Source organism: Arachis hypogaea, chromosome 17 (genome assembly GCF_003086295.3).
Source record: "Arachis hypogaea cultivar Tifrunner chromosome 17, arahy.Tifrunner.gnm2.J5K5, whole genome shotgun sequence".
NCBI lineage: Eukaryota > Viridiplantae > Streptophyta > Magnoliopsida > Fabales > Fabaceae > Arachis > Arachis hypogaea.
The window spans coordinates 108,309,155-108,329,190 of NC_092052.1; the positions used below are offsets into that span (position 1 = coordinate 108,309,155).

Sequence of the window (20,036 nt, forward strand, 5' to 3'; positions counted from 1 at the left end):
AGGAGGTTTATACTAAATGCCATACCAAAAAGGACAAAAGTTGGATTGATGAAAGATCTGAGAAAGTCATTGTATGTGATGCTAATTTGTTCTTCTTTTTGTTTTTTTCAACTGCTAATTTTTACTATATGTTAGTATTTGTTCATGGCATATTTAGTTGCGATTAACATGAATTGATTTTGTAGGATGAATTCAAAAAGCGAAAGACAGAACTTTCTCAAGTAGCTTTATCCTTGGATAATGAGGGAGATGTTGAGGCATCTACGGAAGGCTTAGATATATCAGATGATTATACTGTTTGGAACGAAGTTGTGACAAAGGGAAAAAAGAAAGCTGCTTTTGGTTTAGGTTCTTTTGGTTTAAATCTCTCTTCAAAGTTGGATTCCAGAAATTGTTCAGAGACATCCAAAGACAATCTAAATATTGAGCAAGAACTTCACATGTGGAAAGAAAAGGCAAATGAGTAAGAAATGATCAATGAAGAGCAAAAGGTTAAGTTGAAAGATGCTGAGCACAAGTTAAAAGATCAAGGACGTCAACTAAAAGTTCAACAGAAAAGAATTGGTTCTACTAAAAAGATAATTCATGCTTTGTATAAAAAGTTGAATCTCCCACTTCCTTCAACCTTGTATGATTCTACGGAAGATGAGCTTGGGACAGGCTCTAGTGATAATAACATGTGATTGATATTTGGAGTATATGTTTTTTCTGATTTAGATTAAGGAATTTTTAGGTGAATTAGTTAGTACATTTTATTTTATTCATGATATTTGACCTTTTTAAAGGCTTTCTTTGTTTTAGTTTAAGTATTTATTTCTTATTTTAGTTTGATTACATTTATGGACAAAAGTATTTTAATAATAAATAATTTTTTAACTCTTTTATGGTAATTAACTTTTTCATGATTTTATTATGTGTTTAGAATTTGGATGATGTAATATGAAAAAAATGATTATGATGGTCTTAATATAGAAAGAAAATTGAATACAATTTATTTTCTAAAATATTTTTATCTATTAAATAGCAAATTATTTTGTATGAAAATTATTTGAAATATTATATTAAATTTGTAGAAAAATTGTGCGAAAATAATTTTTTGTTTTGTATGAAATTTGTTTCAAATACGTAAATTTTTTTAAATTAAATTTGTCTGAAATTTAATTGAAAAGAAATATTTGATTTGTCTAAAATTTGTTTGAAAAAGATTTGTTATATTTGACTAAATTCGTTAGAAATTTGTCTGAAATAAAGTATATTTTTTGTTTGAAATTTGTCTAAAAATTAATATTTTTATGTTTGAAATTTGTCTGAAATACGTTGTTTTTTGTTGGTTAATCTGTCTGAAATTCGTCTAAAATACATCATAATAGTTAGAAATCTAGCAGATAAATGCCTATTCGAAATCTGTCACAAAATCGTCTGAAAAAAATTTCGGACGAAATTTCAGACAAAATTTAAATTAGCAACAAGGCTTTTTGGGACAAAAAAAATTTGTCCCAATTTTGTTTAGAAGAAAAAATTTGTCTCTAATTTGTTCGAAATTTATTTTAATTTCATCTCAAAATTCGTCCGAAAAACCCCTATTTCTAGTAGTAACTTATAGAGTCACACACTAATAAATATTATGATCTTTGCTAAAGAATTATTTAATTATTATTTTAATTCGATTAAATAAATAATTATCTTAATTCGAATAGAATATTATTATTTTTTGCTAGAACCAATAATATAATAATTTTATGATAATTTAGAATGTTAAATGACCATTAAGAATAATTAGTTATTTTACCGTTTTAAATTTTAAGCTTAGTTTGAATAAGATCTTAATTGATTTGTTTTAATTGAGTTGTTATTTAATTAATAAGATTTCAATTTAAAACAAAATAAAATTTAAATTTAAAATAAAATAAATTTATCTTTAAAAAAATATTCAAATTTAAAATCATAAAAATATCATTATATATATTTTAATTAATTATTTATAATACTAGTCAGGAAAAACGTCACACAACTTTATTCCTTTACTTAGAAAATAATTTTTTTGGTGCAAGAAATTGTAAAAAGACTTCTCAATTTACATGAGATTTCAGTTTGTTTTGATAAATATTTTTAAAAAGATATTTTTACTCTTCAAAATCACAAACTCGTAATTTTGTATTTAATAAATAAAAAAAATTATGTTTTTGTACTTAAAACTTTTAAAAAATAGGAGTGCTTTTAAAAACATATATATATATATTATGGTGGAGTTTTTTAAAATTAATTTATACTTATTAAAATTAAAAAATCTAATATAATATTATACATTAATTAATTTTTAAATTTAACTTTTAAATTTATATCTATTATAATATTTTTAAATTTTAAAAATAATTTTATCAAAAACAATTAATATTATTTATACCTATTAAAAATTATTTTTAATTTAATTTATCAAATATAAATATTATAATTTTAAAAAGAATAATTTTTATAATCTATTTTAAAAAAATATATATTTTAGTTTAGTTGTGAATACACATAACAACTTTATATAATCAAAGAAAAATTTTCGTACTCAAATATTATATATAATCTATATTGTTTGAATAACATCTTAAATACAAAATAAATAAATTATGGAGTAATTTATTATTTTATCTGTGTTATAAATTCTTACTAATTATCATAATTTATGTTTTCTTTATTATCTCTTTTTTGGCTTTTATCATGGCTTTTTTTTTTGTTATCAGATTTTATTATGATTAAACTCTTGCAATAAATAAATCAACCTATAATATGACTCCATTTCGACACCCAAACATTATAAAGTCAAAAGTCAAAACTATAAGGCACATTCACGATTTCTACCACGACTACTTATGAAACCTCCCAAACCATTTTATGATGGGAAGTTCTCTGGTGCTAATTGCAAAAATCAACATGTGATGATGAGTGTGCGTGGCGGGTGGAAGTGTGACGCATGTACTTGAAGCATGACTGCTTCCGTTTTCCGTTCTAGGCAGAGAACACGATTAGACATGATTATGTATTTAGTTTAAAAGTTTTTGGATTGAATACAATGGATATGTGGATAGCCATAACTATTAGACCACACAATTTATTGATTTATTGTTTTTAATTTGGAATGAAAAAATTTTAAGTAACATGACCAGATGGCCTTGAAAAAAAACTGTTAGCCTTTCAAAAAGTTTTGTTAATATTACATGTTTTAAGTTTAAAAAGTATATTTACTTTACCCAAATTTAATTTATTTTGAAAATAAATAATACCTATTAAAATTCTTATATTATTTGTAAATATTTACTAAATGTAGTTATGGTTTGGCAGATAGTTGTGTGTTATTCTATTGTTAAAAAAAATAACTTAAATTATTTAAAAATAAGTGGAGATAAAAATATTGGGAGCATGTAAGAAATTTTTAAGAAGTACGTTTTACATAATTATTGACTAATAATGGAAAAAAATAATATTCATGTGAAGGGAATATAATTTATACTTGAGAGATAAATGTTCGACTAAAGTTGAATTAATGATTAACTTGATAAGAAATTTTAAGGTGTTTAATAAAGAAAAAAGCATAACTTGCCTAATTTACTTGTCATTTTTTGAAGAGTTGAGTCTAATTTTTTAAAAAAATAAAAAAGAGAAAAAATATTACATTAACACTAAGTAGTTTTAATTCTCAAAATAAGTAAGTGATACAAAGCAAATATCATGTGTATTTGTAAGATTTCTAATATTGTTGGGATTATTAACATTATCATGGAATAACAAAATGAGATAAAATATCATTTTATATTTAAGTTAAAAATAAAAACTCAAATAATTTTAAACATAAAAATATGAATTAATTAAAAATTCATAACAGGCTCCCAATATTTTTATTCTTACCTATTTTTAAAAACATAACTTATTTTCTTGTCAATGAAGTAAAACACAACTATTTGCTGCCAACAAGTACACTGAGTCATATCAAGTAATATACTCATAATGAGTGTCGATTACACGAGGATTGATGGACTAAACAAGTAATAATTGATTAATTACTCTAGTTAGAAAAGTTGAAATGAGAGTTTGAATATCAAATAGCATAAAAGATAGTGAATTAAGAAAAGTAAATAGTAAATGTGTGAGAAAATATGATGAGCGAATATTTTATACGCTTTTTGACATCATTTTCATATAGTTTTTAGTAGTTTTTATAAGTTTTACTGTTAAAATCATATTTTTGGTTTCTACTATAAGTTTTTGTGTTTTTCGGCAATTTCAGGTAATTTTTTGCTGAAATTGAGGAGTTAGAGCAGAAGTCTGATTCAGAGACAAAAAAAAGTACTGCAGATGCTGTCCAGATCTAACCTGCTTGCATTCGGAAGAGCTTTTTTGGAGCTACAGCCTGTCATAGAAGATAATTTTATTTTGTCAACTATCTTGATTATAGAAGAAGATCATTTACATTCTGCCATTGAAGAAGATCATTCACAAGCAAAGAAGGCAGTAGTACCAAAGTTAGTTCAGAAAGACAAAACAACTCCAACTCTCAACTCTATTTCTATTGTTGCTTTCCAATTAGAATAACAAGTACTTATACAAAATTCTAAACATAATCACATCTACAACCTTCTGATTCTGCCTGACTAAGACCTGCAAGACAATCATAAGCTTACTTCAAGTCACAATCCTCGTGAGATCGACCATGACTCGTTCAGGTATTACTTGGACGACCCAGTGCACTTGCTGGTACTGCTGCTGTTGTACGAAATAGTGTGACGCCCACCAAAATTCTATAAAAAAAAAGAGTTAAAGCTTTAAAGATGTTTAGATTGGAAGTAACATTCAATGTCAACTATCTTGATTATGCAAAGATTGAATTTATGGCAAATATTGGGTGATTAAATTCCTATTCCTAGATAATTCAATTTCCTCTAACCCAACTAACTGTCAATTTCTTGATCAATTAATTGTGTTAGAAAGTTAAGTTCAAAATCTGATTTATAAGCTACACAATCCCTAAGAATCCAAAAATAATTCGACTATATGTCATGTATCACATTAAATCCAGACAATTAAGGAGTTGTGAGAATAGAATTTCAAACTTTAATTATAGTGATGTAACTTTTCTAAGATTCAAAAGAATTCAATTTAGATTAGGATTATTTTTCAATACACACTAATCCGTAGGATGAAGAATGAAACCACTTCTTAAACATAAATCAATGCACAAATCAAGAGTAGAAAAATAAATAATTATTAATCCATCAGAGTAAACAGAGCTCCTAAACTTAACAATGGAAGTATAGTGGCTCATGCTTTTTTCTTTACTAAACACCTTAGAATTTCTTATCAAGTTAATTATTAATTCAACTTTAATCGAACATTTATCTCTTCCAAATATAAATTATATTCCCTTCACATGAATATTGTTTTTTCCCATTCTTAGTCAATAATTACGTAAAACATACTTCTTAAAAATTTGTAATATGCTCCCAAAATTTTTATCCCCACTTATTTTTAAAAAATTTAAATTATTTTTTTATCAATAGATTAAAACATAACTATGTGCCAAACCATAACTACATTTAGTAAATATTTACAAATAACATAAGAGTTTTAATAGGTATTATTTATTTTCAAAATAAATTAAATTTGGGTAATGTAAATATACTTTTTAAGCTTAAAACATGTAATATTAACTGATGCAAAACTTTTTGTAAGGTTCACAGTTTTTTTAAACGTCATGTTATCTAAAATTTTTTCATTCCAAATTAAAAACAATAAATCAACAAATTGTGTGGTCCAATAGTCATGGCCCATCCACATATCCAGTCCAAAGATTTTATTAAACTAAATACAAAATCATGTCTAATCATGTTCTCTGCCTAGAATGGAAAACGGAAGCAGCCATGCTTCACGTACATGCGTCACACGCCCACTGCGCTACGCACAGTCATCATCACATGTTGATTTTTGCTATCAGCACCAAAGAACTCCCTTTTTATTATTCAATCTACTCATGTTGCAACTAAAGCCAGCAACCAACACGTGATATTGGCTGCCTTTTTTTGTCTTTCAAAACCTAGTAGACATACATTTTGGTAATTTTACTGCTCCTTAAAAACAAAACGTAAATCTATCACTGGTCCATAGAAGATTGGAATTTCAATAAAGGACTTGTCATACTAAAAACTCTTCCAATACTATGTTTATTTAAATGCGTTGATACTATGCAATGCATAATTACTGCATAAACAATTATTTGAAATAAAAAGTTTAAATTTGAAAAAAAAAAAGCAACTTACAACATCGTTTACCAAGTATTTTACAATCAAGAATAGGAAATTAGTGCGCTAATCTCTTAAGTTAAATACAGGTCTAAGATAACCATACTTTGGTAGCAAACAGAGCATGGTAAACATCTATCAATGTATCCGATCCTGCTACCAAGAAAGTTTCTAGTTATATAGGGAAAACTCCTTAGACAATTTGTTGTAGAATAAGTAAGATAACAACTTTCACCATTCGCTGTACTTGTATTCATGCTCCAAGTTGATATAACTCCCTTCAATTATACAATAAATTACAAAGAAAATTGTATATACATCATGATACACGGGGAGAGGTGAATAATTTGTTACTAAAAATAATTTACATGGTTTTTATGCATATTAGCATAACTTTTACTTAAGGATTTTTTTATTTAAATTAATTAAATATATTATTTATTAAAAATTCGTAAAGTAGAGAATATTTATTGATATACATAATATGTTACAGGTGCTGTTCATTAAATATATTTCGATAACTAAAAATCCAAAATATGATACAAGAAAATCTGAATATATTCCAGATACATTTGAGATATGGTACAAAATCAAAAATAGGTACACATTGCCCGAGATACATGTATTAAAAGAACGTGATCACAATATTCAAGATATACACAGACGACAATATATAATGAGTGCAGTCGAAATATTAACTCATTTGTGAAATTTTTTTAAACTTTGGTAACTTTTTAACATCTTTAGTTTTAGTACTTTTTAATGGCTAGGAATTTTTGATAACTGCGGAATGGCCAAAAGAAAAAGGAAGAAGAAATGGAATACCCCCACTAGTTGGAGTTTTCGACACATACTCTTCAGAAGAACCATTCTCATTGGACGACCCGATATCAACAACATAATCTAAATTTGAGTCACTATCGTCCTCTTTGACGCTATCTCGAGGCTGGTGAAACAATATTGTCTCCACTAGGACTACCTACCAGATAGAAAAGGATGACTCAACCACCACCAATGTCACAAACCATCGCATACCACTCCATCACATGTTGTGGTATTAGCCTAGTATGTATGCCAAACACTACCCTCACATGCTGATCAACTTTGAGCCAAAATACCCTGTTAGTAAACCCTCCACTTGGCAATGCTAATAAAAATTTATGTGCAACTCTTTCAACCTCTTTGAAATCTATTATACCCATGTTGCTCAGTGTGGCATTCTTTAGCACATCTAGAGGATCAACACACCGAATACGCAACATTACAGTTTTCCTATACTCTAATACGACACCTTCGTCATCATTTTTTATTGTCCCATTGGGATAAATTATTACAAAAAAAGAATTGATTATTATTTATGTGTATGTAAAGAAGTATAAAGACTAAAAGTAGAGAGACTAATGATTGAGTAAGGAAGTTTCTTTATAGATATTTTTTTATGTAGTCATCTAGGATATAAAGACACTTAATAGATAATTAGATAGTATATTAGGTAATGTGATCCTATTTTCTTTATGGCCTCCTTTTTTAAACTTGTTCACTTTAGTTTCAAACTGGATGTGGAACTTATTTGTTGGCGAGTCTGTCAAGTTGATATTTCAGGAGAGATTTTTATTTTGTCTCTTCACGATTGATCAGGAACAGAGCAACCTCTTTTCTTTTGGTTGCTGTGACTTTTGAGATATTGATAAAGTAGAAGACAATTTTATTTTATCTCATATCGAAGGAAAACAGAAGAAGAGTAGAGAAGAGAGAATCACACAGTTATGTATCCTGGTTCAACTACCATGTACAATGTGATCTACATCCAGTCTCCACCACAACAGTGATAGAATTTTCACTATACTTTTCAAAGATTACAAATACGAATTTTTCTATGATTCCAATCCTATCTGGAACAAACCCAGCTTCTACCCAAGCTAGATTTAGCTAAGTTTATTCCCTAGACTTTCAACCACTAAGTATTCACCCAACTTAACAAGGAAATCCCTCAGGATCATGTGTATAACGGATTGGTGCTTGTATATAGGGATTATTTCTGTGTTCTAATCAGGTTAATCAAAGCACACATTAAGGGGGAGCATGTTGATCAAGAGAAAGGGGAAGCAGTCCGTGAATCATCAAAGGAAAGTTTTCTCTTCTAATCTTTTTATTTTAAATTCATTTTAGTAATGTTTGTCATCAAGGACGAGATTGTTGAGTTTGAAAAACTAATATGATGAACAAACATTATTATATTGCTACTAATTGGTTGTTTAATGTATTTGGTTTAGTGTGCAGGAAAACAAATTAATTTTCATGTTGGCCTAATCAAACAAGCCCATCTTGATCAATAAACGAATTCAGCCTTATACCAAAATGATCCAAAAACTAGTGGCTGAACTTTGAGAAAGAAAACCAAGAAGGCCCAAAGATCCAAGCCTATTCAATAAAGTAATCAAGGCCCATGTGGTAACTTACACTTCCCACCATCAGGAACGTGAACCCCAAACTCATTTTGATTAAACTCCTTGAAGCTTCCATCGAAAGCCAACATTTCTCTCTTCTCTCTCCTCTCTCTCTTACTTCGGTCACGTCAATCAAAGAAGAAGAAAGAAGAAAATGGAAACCACAGAAGAAAGGTCATGAAGAAAGGCAAAAGGAGTATTACCAAATCAAAGCAAAGAAAAGGGGCTACAACCAAGTAGCTAATCTCACTCGGTCAAAATACATCTTCCCTCATTTGTGCTACACCAAGGAACCAAGAAGAAAGCCATAAGGTCTCAAGAACGGAACAAGCAACAATGGAGAATGTGAAGTCAACTTGGTTCAAAAGCTCATCAACGCTCAAAATTAAAACTTGGGGCTAAAGTCAAGCTCAATGGTCAAGATTGAAGGAGTTTGAAGAAAAAGGATGAGAGAGAATAGGTGAGTTGCATGCAACAGATTCAAATTTCTCTTTCTTCTCTGCTGAAGCCACTGCAAGTCTCTGATGTTGGAGAAAAAGACAGTGTTAGGGTTGAACCTGATTCAACCTTAGAAGCTTCACTCTTCTATATTAAGGGTGAACGGCCAAGGGTTGAAGGCAAGGAGAGTAAGTGAAAAGCACAGAATTCACTCTCATAGCTACCGAAGTTGTTAGAGTCCTTCTCCTTCATGTAGTTCATTTAGTATTTTCTTTTTCTTAGTTTAGTCTGTCTGAGTCTCATTGAAAAAGGCAAACATGGTGAAGTTTGTAAGAAAAAGCCAATGAGAGATAAAAGACAATGAGATAAATTGTGAGAAAAAGTCATAAGATGTCTCAGAGGTTCTTTGTACATCTTTCTGTTTTGTTTCATGATCCTGTGGGAATTCCCTTGTAAGTTGGGTTAGCAGTTTGTTGTTGAAAGCTAGATTGAGGTCTAGTCAAATTAAGATTGGAGTTAGAATCTGGATTTGTCCCAGATAGGATTGGGTAGATCCTAGAGAGAATTGGTGAATGTAATCTTATTGAAAGATAGTGAAATTCCGTCACTGTTGTGATGGAGAATAGATGTAGACTACATTGCACTAAGTAGCTAAACCAGGATACATCTGGGTGTTACTTTTTCTTCTCTACTTCATTTCTGTTTCTGTTATTTAGAAGACAAAATAAAAATGTCTCTCAACTCGTTACGAGACAAAAGTAAAAATATCTCCTAAGTTCCTTTGAAAAAGCAAAAGTACTTTTCAACAGAAAAAGAAGCTAAGATTTACTCCTCCTCCCTCCCCCCCTCCCTTTCTCTTAGCCACTGATAACCATCACAATATATGTATCAAGAGTTGGCCAAGACATTGATTAACGATTATAGAAAATCAAACATCTTACTATTTTCAAGTTACATTGAAGACTCTAATAAATCAAATCGAATCAAATATGTATCACCTTATTAGGATTTAGTTTAGGACTTATTTTATGTTTAGTTTACTTATTTTGTTTTTATTGTTTTAGGCCTAACTATGATATTTTTTTGACCCATTTTTGTTTTAGGCCTAACTATAATGTTTTTTCTTCTGACCCATTTTTGTTTTAGTAAACTTATGAATTAGAATTTTGAAACTAAGAAGTATAAAAACCTCTAAATCTTGTAGTCATTTTTTTCAATTTTGATGATTGAAATTTTTTTAAATTTTTTGAAAAACTTGAATGTATATAGAAAAAATAAAATAATTTTCTTAACTCTTACATCAAAAAATCAAATTAAAGTAGCTAAACTTTTGATTTTCATCTTATCCTGAATTCTTTTTTGTTTCACTTAATCGATCTAACTCATTTGAAATGAAAGATTTCAGTGAAATAATGCATATTGGGATTTCGTTTTAAATTCGACACGTTGGATGAGCTTTAATTTTACAAGAGGATCATCATTTCGCTTGGATAGAGAGGTGTGGATTTACGCTCGGTAAAACTGAATAATTGTATAGAAGTGCTTGTTGATGCTAAATATATTCACCGAACCAAATCACAATCATCGATAATATTCACAGAGCTAATGATTTATTTGTCCTTTCAGAAAAAATTACTGAGCTAATGAACATATAAATTATAAACCAAGCTACGAGAGGACGAATAAATAACAGAAAATAGAAAAGGCAAGTGGACGATATTCGCGAGACAATCCGAATCAATAATTACTAATGTGCATGAGGTGTGTCGGTCAGTATACTGAATTTATGATTTTGGTATATTCTTGGCTTCTTTTGCATCCATGTCATCAAACTCAATGCGCACTCACAAGAAATGGGTGCTGGCAAACTCCACATTCAATGGTTTCTGAACCTGAGCTTGGCACCTGAACCTGAAATAATCCCACAAAAAAAATAAATAAGCCATGATCAACTATGACGTGTATTGAGTGAGAAGTGGGGACAAAATTACTAGAAGTCAACCTGCAGATAGACAGTGCAAATGGGACATGCAACTTCCCTTGTCCGTCTTCCAGATCCTCCAGAGGTCGAACCTGCAATGGGGCAACACATAATTAAGTTGGATAAAATTATTTCAGCTAAATAAACTCAGAACAAAGTGAATGAAGCCTGCCACAGAAGCAATTTTACAAGTGAAACTCCTAAAATTGAACTCATCATTACCTGATGTCTTTTGGTTTCTCTGCAGCTCCTCCTGCCAACATATTCAAAAACACAAATAAGCTTCTGAAGCGTTCTTAACCATAAACCAACAAACAAAGAAGAATAACATGGGCAATTGAAGCAACGCAAACAGACGGTATAAAATACTCCAATTATTCACCTGAAGCTTCCTGGCAAGATCCTCGTGACTCTGTAACACGGGTTTACTTGATGACTCTTTAGCACTACTCAGCCTTTGGGTCACTTCCGCCTGAACAACAACAGGAATATTAAGAATCATAATTACATTGCTTCCATAGTTTATAAGGATCTTCCTATTTAAAAGCATTAAACCCTGAAGGAATTACAAATGCAAATGCATTCCAAAATAAATACAATTAGTTATCATTATGCCCAAACTAATGCAGAGAAAAGCCAAGAGATGGTACACATACCATGCATCGATCACAAACTCGTACTGGCTGAGCATTCGCATCGGCAGTTAAAGCAATTCTACCTTGTGTACATTTGTCACAGAAAATATCACCACAGTTCCTACAATGATGCTGTTGGAAGAAGAGGATCATGAAATTAACAATTGGGAACACAACAGAAATATCATAGATTAAGAAAAGAAACAGGAAGATCAACCTTGCGATTAAAAGCCCCAAAATCAGTCTGACAATCTTTGCATTTTGAAACTGCTTCATCTGGGACCTATATATAAAGAACCTATAAGAACTCCAGTTGCATACAACAAAGACGAACCAATCCTATTTATTAGAGATATATACTGATGATGTAGGTTAATATAGTTGATCTATCAACAACATTTTCACTAAAATCAACTAGCACTTAAAATATTTTCCCAGTGTTAATCATGGGAACAGCACAATAAAATTTCAGAAATTAAATGACAAAGTTAATTGCGGCAACAAATACATGTTTAAACAATCATAGTCAGCATCTCAACCCAGTAAAAACACGAGGTTTGAAGGAATGAAAAAGTGTAAGAAAAACCCAAAGTTGCATCTAACATTACCCAGTGATCCTTCTCTTCATTGGCAGGCTTTATCAGATTCATCCAATCGCCAAAGCCTTTCTTTCTTTCTGTAGGCTGTTCATTTGCTTTCAATGGCTCAGGAGGCCTCCTGCTGCTTCCATTCATTTCCTTGAACTACATTATAACATCGAGGGAGAAACAAGACATAGAAAATACTTAATATTGGAAAAACAATTGAGCAGGACCTTGAAGATTAGTAACTGGTCACAGATAACATCAACAGAAGAGATCTTATTTCAGTTCAACACACATGTAGAAAATATTTGAAAGCTTTTAAGGAGCATGAACTAATGGGATTATAATTTTCACCATATCTGAAGTAACTTTTGACTTCAATTCTTAGAAATCAAGATTAGTACAATAACGTAAATTTCAATGAGACTAAAATTTTGCATCACATAATCATAATTCTAAAAAATGCAATTGTGCAATTATTCAAGGTACCGACTATCTTCTAACAGATATATTTAATTAAAAAAAAAAGCCACCTCCAACCTAACTCATCAGCAAGATATCATTTTCCTAAAATACCTGTATGGTTGCAGCAATCACTGTATCCAAAAGTGTGTTTGTAGTGTAGCTATTGGATTGCAATCTGATTCGTCTTGGTTCAATGTCTACTGGGCTCTTTGACCAAAATGCAAAGGTAGCTGAGTCAAGTCTCTGCACAATCCAGTTAGCAAAATATTATGCTGCCATAGTCTCGGAAATTCAATTCTGTATATATAGTATAGTTTCATCAAAGAAATGAACAAGCTTACATCACATCCTGTTATGTTCTCAAGTGGATATATTCTCAATGTCCGACTTGTATCTGGATCTAGCATGCGGATTCCATCCAAACCAATCTGAAAGGATAATAATTAATTAAGCTATCAATTCAGATCATGAATCAATTACGGGCAAAAAACAGAAAGGGAGTCATGAATGCATAAAATACAACATGCTGAACATTCTAAGGTTGAGAGTATCAAGGGAAAAATAATTTATTCAAAGTGACATTGTAGTTTGCTACATAAAAAATAAAAATTAAAACTGGAAAAATAAATGAACATGGGGATTACAAAGATTTGAACTTTTACAAACACACAACATATATACTATTCAAATATTTATCAGCGGACCTAGCTAGCTAAACCAAAATTACTTCAAATTCAGGTTGATGATCATAAATACATCCAGAATAAAAGGCTATAAACAATGCAGTTATACATAAACAAATTTAATAAACTAGCCGAGTTACACACTATCACGAAGAATTGTTCACCTGGCATAGAACATCTGTAGCGCTCTGGCCACCACTTTCTGCCAGCAACTTGACCCTGAACTTTTGCACCCCAGTTTTTCCATCTTCTTGGGCATCAGCTTTTGGCACCGCTTTCACGATCTTACTTGAGACAGAAGAAGATTCATTCTGAGAGGGAAAACTGATGGACCTTCCATAATCATCGAACGTGGTTGAGGACCACGTCGAAGATTTAGGAGCTGTGCCACGCGCACCGTAGGGCTCCACCTTGCCCCCTTCATAAGCATACACACCATCACCATAGCCTTCATCGTAGCTCGAAACTGATCCCAATTCTGAACGGCTCCGATTAAGGCCTCCGAAATCGTCAAAATATGCACCGCCGTGATCGGCTTTCACTGGATTCTGGTAGGGGCTATCGTATGAGGGAACCGGAGGAACGGAGGCTCCGGCGTGAGTGTACGGTGCCGAATTGTACAAAGAGGAGTACGAGGAACTGGGATTGGACTCGGAGGGAATTGAGGAGATTGGAGGAGGGGCGTAATTCGGAGTGGTTTGATGCTGATCATAGGGCGGGAAATAGGGCTGGTTCTGCGAAGGTGGTTGATGGTACGAAGGGTGAGAATCGAAGGTGGAATTGAATGAGGGGAGGTTAGGGTTAACGGAGGTTGGAGGGTAGGAAGGAGCGGTGGGTGCGGCGGTGGAGGGTGGTGGAAGAGGCTCGGGGTTTGGGGGGTATGGGGAATACGTGGTGGTGGTGGCGGTGGCGTATTGGGTGTAATCGGGTGTGACGGGGGGTGCGGAAGCGTATAGATTGGAGGGGTTGGGATTAGGGTTTTGGAGGTGTGGGAATTGATAATATGGAGCGGAGGTGTAATCTCCTTGATGCATTGCTGATTCTGATTGTAAGCAGCACGGCGAAGAAGAGATCACCCTAGGGTTGGAGTTTTGATGATATGATGAAGAATTGGAGTAAGGAATATTGTTGGATTGGGAATTGTGAATTGTGAATTCAGAATCAGAGGACATGCAAATGGGAAAGCAAGTTTCTAGAAGTTGATCTCTCTAAGAAAACCACTATATGTCGCTGTGCAATATCGTTAGGAAAGAGACAACGAAGAACAGCAGAGTGGAAGAATGGTTACGATTACGCGAAACTTCTTGAGCATTACCAAGGTGTCAAATATTATTGAGGAGAGCATTAACTTGTCACTTTGATTGTTGAGCCTTGAGCGTCCAGTATATAATAATTAAGTTAAAGATAAATTATTCTGTTACTCAATATAATCTTTTCAAATTTATAACCAGTGGAATTAGATATCTATTATAATTTATCTTTTAATCAGATTTTATTTATAAAAATTTAATAAAATAATTATAATAATTAATAATTAATTTAAAATACTATGTCTTAGATTTTTTTATATATTTAAAAAATTTAAAATTATATCTTCTTAAAATTAAAATATTTAAATTTAAATTTAAACTTAATAAAATAAAAATAACAAATTAAAATTAAATTCTAACAAAATTAAAATTAAAATAATGCTATTAAAAACAATTTTGTTTTATTCTAAGTCTGGTATATAATTAGTTAACAAGAATAATAAACACAATTATTTTTAGATGAATTTCATATATGTTAAGAAATTATTTAGTGAGTAATTCATAATTTTAGATGTGTTAAAAAATTATTTAGGTTAAAAAACATACAAGCATGAAGTTCAACGAATTTTAGATGTATACCAAAAATATTTTGTGTATTATCTTATTATTTAGATGTGCTAAAAATAAAATTTAAGTACAAATTTAAATAATTTTGGATATGTACCAAAATCATTATGTGTTATCTTTTTATTTTGGATGTATTATCAAATATGTAAAATAATAAAAAATACTAATAAAATAATATAAAAAAAGAAATAAAATAATATTCAAACACAATATAACTTTACATGATAAATAATAAGTAAAATCATTAAAAGAGACTTATCAAATAGTATTTTGATGCCTAATGTAAGAGAATTAATTAATTTGTAAACTGGCTAGTTTAGAAAGTGTTTTCTTAATTATATTTGTTGAACCTTCTTGAATTTAACTGTGGAGGGTGTAGATTAAAAAAATGGGATAAAATATTTTTATAATACAGTGAACTGTATGGCTAAAACAGTTATTTTTAGCGCAAAATTTTATTTAAAGTGATTTCAACTTTGTTAAAATTTTTAATTTTGGATTAACTTAGACATAACATCTGCCATTTAGTTTGGCTAGTTTTCCTTTTCTTGTTTTGTTTAGTTACTAAAGAAAAATGAGTAAAAAAGATAAATTATTTTGTATCCTTCTTAAAAAAATATTGAATGGAGAGGTGGTTAGATTATTAGGTAACTATTATATTTATTTTAATTTAAGTTAAATAAAATTTAAAATGATTCTTTAAAAATAGGAAATGTAACTAATTAAGAAATAATATAATAGAGTAGTTAGATTAAAAGAATATTTAAAAATAGAATGATTATTGGATAAATATTATTTTTCATATATAATTAGATTAAAATATTATTTTAATCTTTAATATTTAAGTCAAATTTTAATTTAATTATTAATGTACTAACATTTCAAACATCCTAATTCAATTTTGAGAAAATCTAAAAAATTAACTAGATTGCGAAATATCGGCCAACTATAATGTGGACTGTAATAAAGAAAGTCCAATAATACCAAAATATATATATATTCGATAACATTACTCAAATCTAACTCTAATTTGATTTCTCATTGTTACTCACCGTGAAAAAAAATTGCACACTCTATCTTTTCCTTCCACTTCCATTATGTTGTTTATGGTGTCATTTTCATCTCCCGCTCCACTTACGCTGTCGTGCTTAGGGCTGGCAATATATACTTTACTCCTGAGTATCCAATCCGGACCAATCTATTTGGATAGGATTGTCAATCTTACCCACTACGGATAGAATAAAGTAGGATACGAATTTGTCTGCAGATAGGGTAGGATACGGACAGGGACGGTTCTATGTACAATGGTGTGGGGGCAAGCGCCCCCACTACGATTTGAAATTTTTTTGAGTAGTATATGATAATAATATTTATTTGCCTCCATTAGATTATTAAATTTGACTCCACAATAATTTTTTACTCAACTTTTGGTACTTAATCTTCAATTTAAAAATTTTATATTAGAAATTCGTTAGAATGATTAATTCTCAAATTTAAACGAAATTAGTGTTCCTTTTTTAAAATCAACTCAAAAGAATATTATTTATCTTCTTCTTAAATTAGCTTTAATTTTTGCATAGCAACTTAATTAATTGAAAGAACTTTTTTAATTATAAATATCAATAAGAGTCGACTTCTAATTGCGTTGAGAAGTGGATTTCTATATAATTATTTAGTAATATATATAAAAAGAGAGAAATTTTGATGGTAGTGTTAAGAAAAAAATTATTTAATTTTTTAAAATAGAAAACCTAAAACAATAAAATTTTAAATTATATATTATTATTTAAATTACTATTTTAGTATTGTAATTTATATATTAGATATTTTGAAGGCTAATCATATTTTACAATAATAAAATATAATCATAACAATAATCTTATTATATGTACATAAAAAATAATTATTTGTATAAAATATATATTAAAATATAAAATACACATTAAAAATAAGTTAAACAATACATATATTTACACATATATATAATGGTTAATAGATAATTTAATATTTAATTTTTTATATACACATATTATTTTTATTATAAAAATTATTATGATGTTATATAAATTTTGCCCCCACTACCAAAATTTTCTGGATCCGTCACTGGATACGGATTTAGGATATACCCTATTCTACTCTACCCGCACCCCTAATATATATATATATATATAAGTTATGTATGTAGTGAAAAAAGTAAGTGTTGAACTCACAATCTTTCTCTTATAAAAACTTGAAATAACCACTAAGTTAGTTGATGATCACATTATTTGTAATTTTATGTTGGATTTCTTTAAGATTTTATTGTTTTTAATTTTAATTTGAACTTAGTTTTTTATTTTCTATTTTATTAATATCTATAAAATTTGGAATGGTTGAATTTTATATTTGCTTGAAAATTTTTTATTTTTCTGCGGGTAGGATTGGGTAGGGTAGGATTTAGAACTTTAGAGTGCGGGTAGGGTTAGGGTTGAGAGATTCTTAACCCGCGAGTAGAGTAGGGTAGAGTTTTAAAAAAGTTTTCAACCCGCGGGTAGGGTTATGGTAGAGTAGGGTAGAGTTTTAAAAAAGTTTTCAACCCGCGGGTAGGGTAGGGTAGGGTTTGGACTCTATCCTACCCATTGCCAGCCCTAGTTCGTGCCGCCCCCGCAAACAGTGTCGACCCTATCCCATCCTCCACCCCAGTTGTCATATGCGCAATGTTGGTGATATTCTTTGCCGCGACACACGATCTGCATGCAATGTCTTCTGCAGCGTGGATGGTTCCTCTACATCGAGCTTTTCCCGCGAGTCCTGTCCATCCTAAGTCGCCGAGGTAGGCGCTTCTTTGCGCCGCAATTCTTCCTGGCTCCTGCAGACGAACACCATCACCGCGACGTGCAGCGTTGCGTGCGCTCGTGTATTGTGTCGCGATCGGACCTTCAAAAAATACCCTTGTCATTGATTGCAAACGAATATCCTAATAAAGTAAATGTGGGATTTTTTTTATTAAAATTCAGATGTTTCTGTTATTAAATTAACTGTGGGATATTCCTTTTGTTTAATTTGAAATGTTTCTTTTATTAAATTTGGGATATTCCTGCTCTAACTGTTCGAGGCGACTGTGGACTAATCCCATAAGCTCAGTTGCATGGGAGGGGTCCCTCTTTCTCTGATTCGCGCCCTTCTGAAGAGTTCACCTTCGAATTTTTTATTCCGAAGGTATCTTTCCTGTGTTGGTCATTGGTTTCCTGGTGAAGGGTCAAGTCTGCATCCTTGTTTCCGGTGTCCAGATTCTCTTGTTTAGAATCTGACTCCACATGACCCTCTTCAGGGGATCTATCCGCCATCACTGGTTGATCTCTCGGGTCCCCGGCAACGGCGCCAATGTTACGATGGGTAACCGGAGATTAGTGGGCTGGACGGCGTTGGTTGGCCCAAACGTATGGAGGAGGGAAGCCTTTGAGAGGGTCTACGCCTTGGGGGCCTACATCCGACTTGTGCGTATGAATGAATGGGGGGGTGGTACTTGCAAAGACACTCCGATGCCTAAGTCAGCAAGAGTGTTAGCAGGTCTAGAGAGTATTGGGACTTAGAGATACCTGAGAAGTGTCAGTGTATTTATAGTGGTGAACCAATAACCACCGTTGGAGTAGTTCCACCTTTTTAGGGTGTTAACCGTCCCTTTATCTTAGGGAAATTAAGATATGGCTTGTGGAAGTGGTTAGAGAGATTCTATGGGCAGTTATGCATTCAAATGAGTGCTTATCTGCCAGCTAACTCTCGTTCCCGACTTCTTTAGAGTAAGTCGTGACGAGTACCGACTTCTTAAGACGAAGATTGGTACTGGGTGAGGCCCAACCTTTTGGATTAGGCCTTTCGCTTGGTTCTGGGCCTTTATTATTGGGCTAGGGTATGAACAGTGCCCCTACTCGAGCCCAATTCCTTTTTAAGATTTGGATTCGAGTATTCTACTCGGGGTTGTAGCCGATTTGTTGGAGGACCGACGTGATGGTCTGAAAACCGACGTGACTTTTCGTGACCTTTTGGTTCTGACAGTTACGTCTAATCAAGCGTCGTGTCCGTTAGGGATGTGCGTAGGGATTAATGGCCTTGGTAACGGTGCGTCTTTAATGACTGCCCCGTTTTTACCATCGTGCCCCTAACGTACTTATAAATACTTTCCCTTTCTTTCATTGTTTCGTTTCTGCGATTTTTCAAATTTCCCCTTCATTCGTTCGTGCTGCATTCTTGTATCTTCGAAGGCTTTCGTTTCCTCCAACCCTCATTTCCAGATAAAGGTTAGTTCTTTTTGGAACATGCTTTTCTATTTGCATGCCTTTATTTTGTAGATAGGTTGGTTTGTAGACTTTAGTTCCGTATTCCCTCCCTTTAGAGACCGTGTTTTTGATTTTTCTTTTCTTTTTTCCCTTGTAGGTTTTTGTTACCTTTTTAAGAAAAAGAAATGGCTTCCGTAGATGTCCTTTCTCAGTGGGTTGATGTCATGGTCCTAGGGGAGGAACCCTCGGTCGATACTGATTTTATCACCCACCTTCGTACTCACCATAGAATTTGTACTTCTAAGGAGGACGAGCCGAAGTATGAGTTGGTAGTCCCGGGTCCTGAAGACCGGGTTTGCTTTGGGAGGGCCAATGAGGCGGCCCCTCAT

The 20,036-nt window shown here is 31.7% G+C and overlaps 1 protein-coding gene across 1 annotated transcript; it reads right to left on the reverse strand.

Annotated features, from left to right (window-relative positions):
• Positions 1 to 10,695: 10,695 nt before the first annotated feature.
• LOC112764564 (protein FREE1) lies at positions 10,696 to 14,914 on the reverse strand. Its single transcript, XM_025810235.3, has 10 exons — positions 13,679 to 14,914; positions 13,173 to 13,259; positions 12,943 to 13,074; positions 12,391 to 12,525; positions 12,000 to 12,065; positions 11,804 to 11,914; positions 11,530 to 11,619; positions 11,370 to 11,400; positions 11,169 to 11,239; positions 10,696 to 11,077 (listed from the first exon to the last, which is right to left on the reverse strand). Exons 1-10 carry the CDS (start codon positions 14,684 to 14,686, stop codon positions 11,000 to 11,002), a joined length of 1,809 nt encoding a protein of 602 aa, XP_025666020.1. The 5' UTR covers positions 14,687 to 14,914; the 3' UTR covers positions 10,696 to 10,999.
• Positions 14,915 to 20,036: the final 5,122 nt, after the last annotated feature.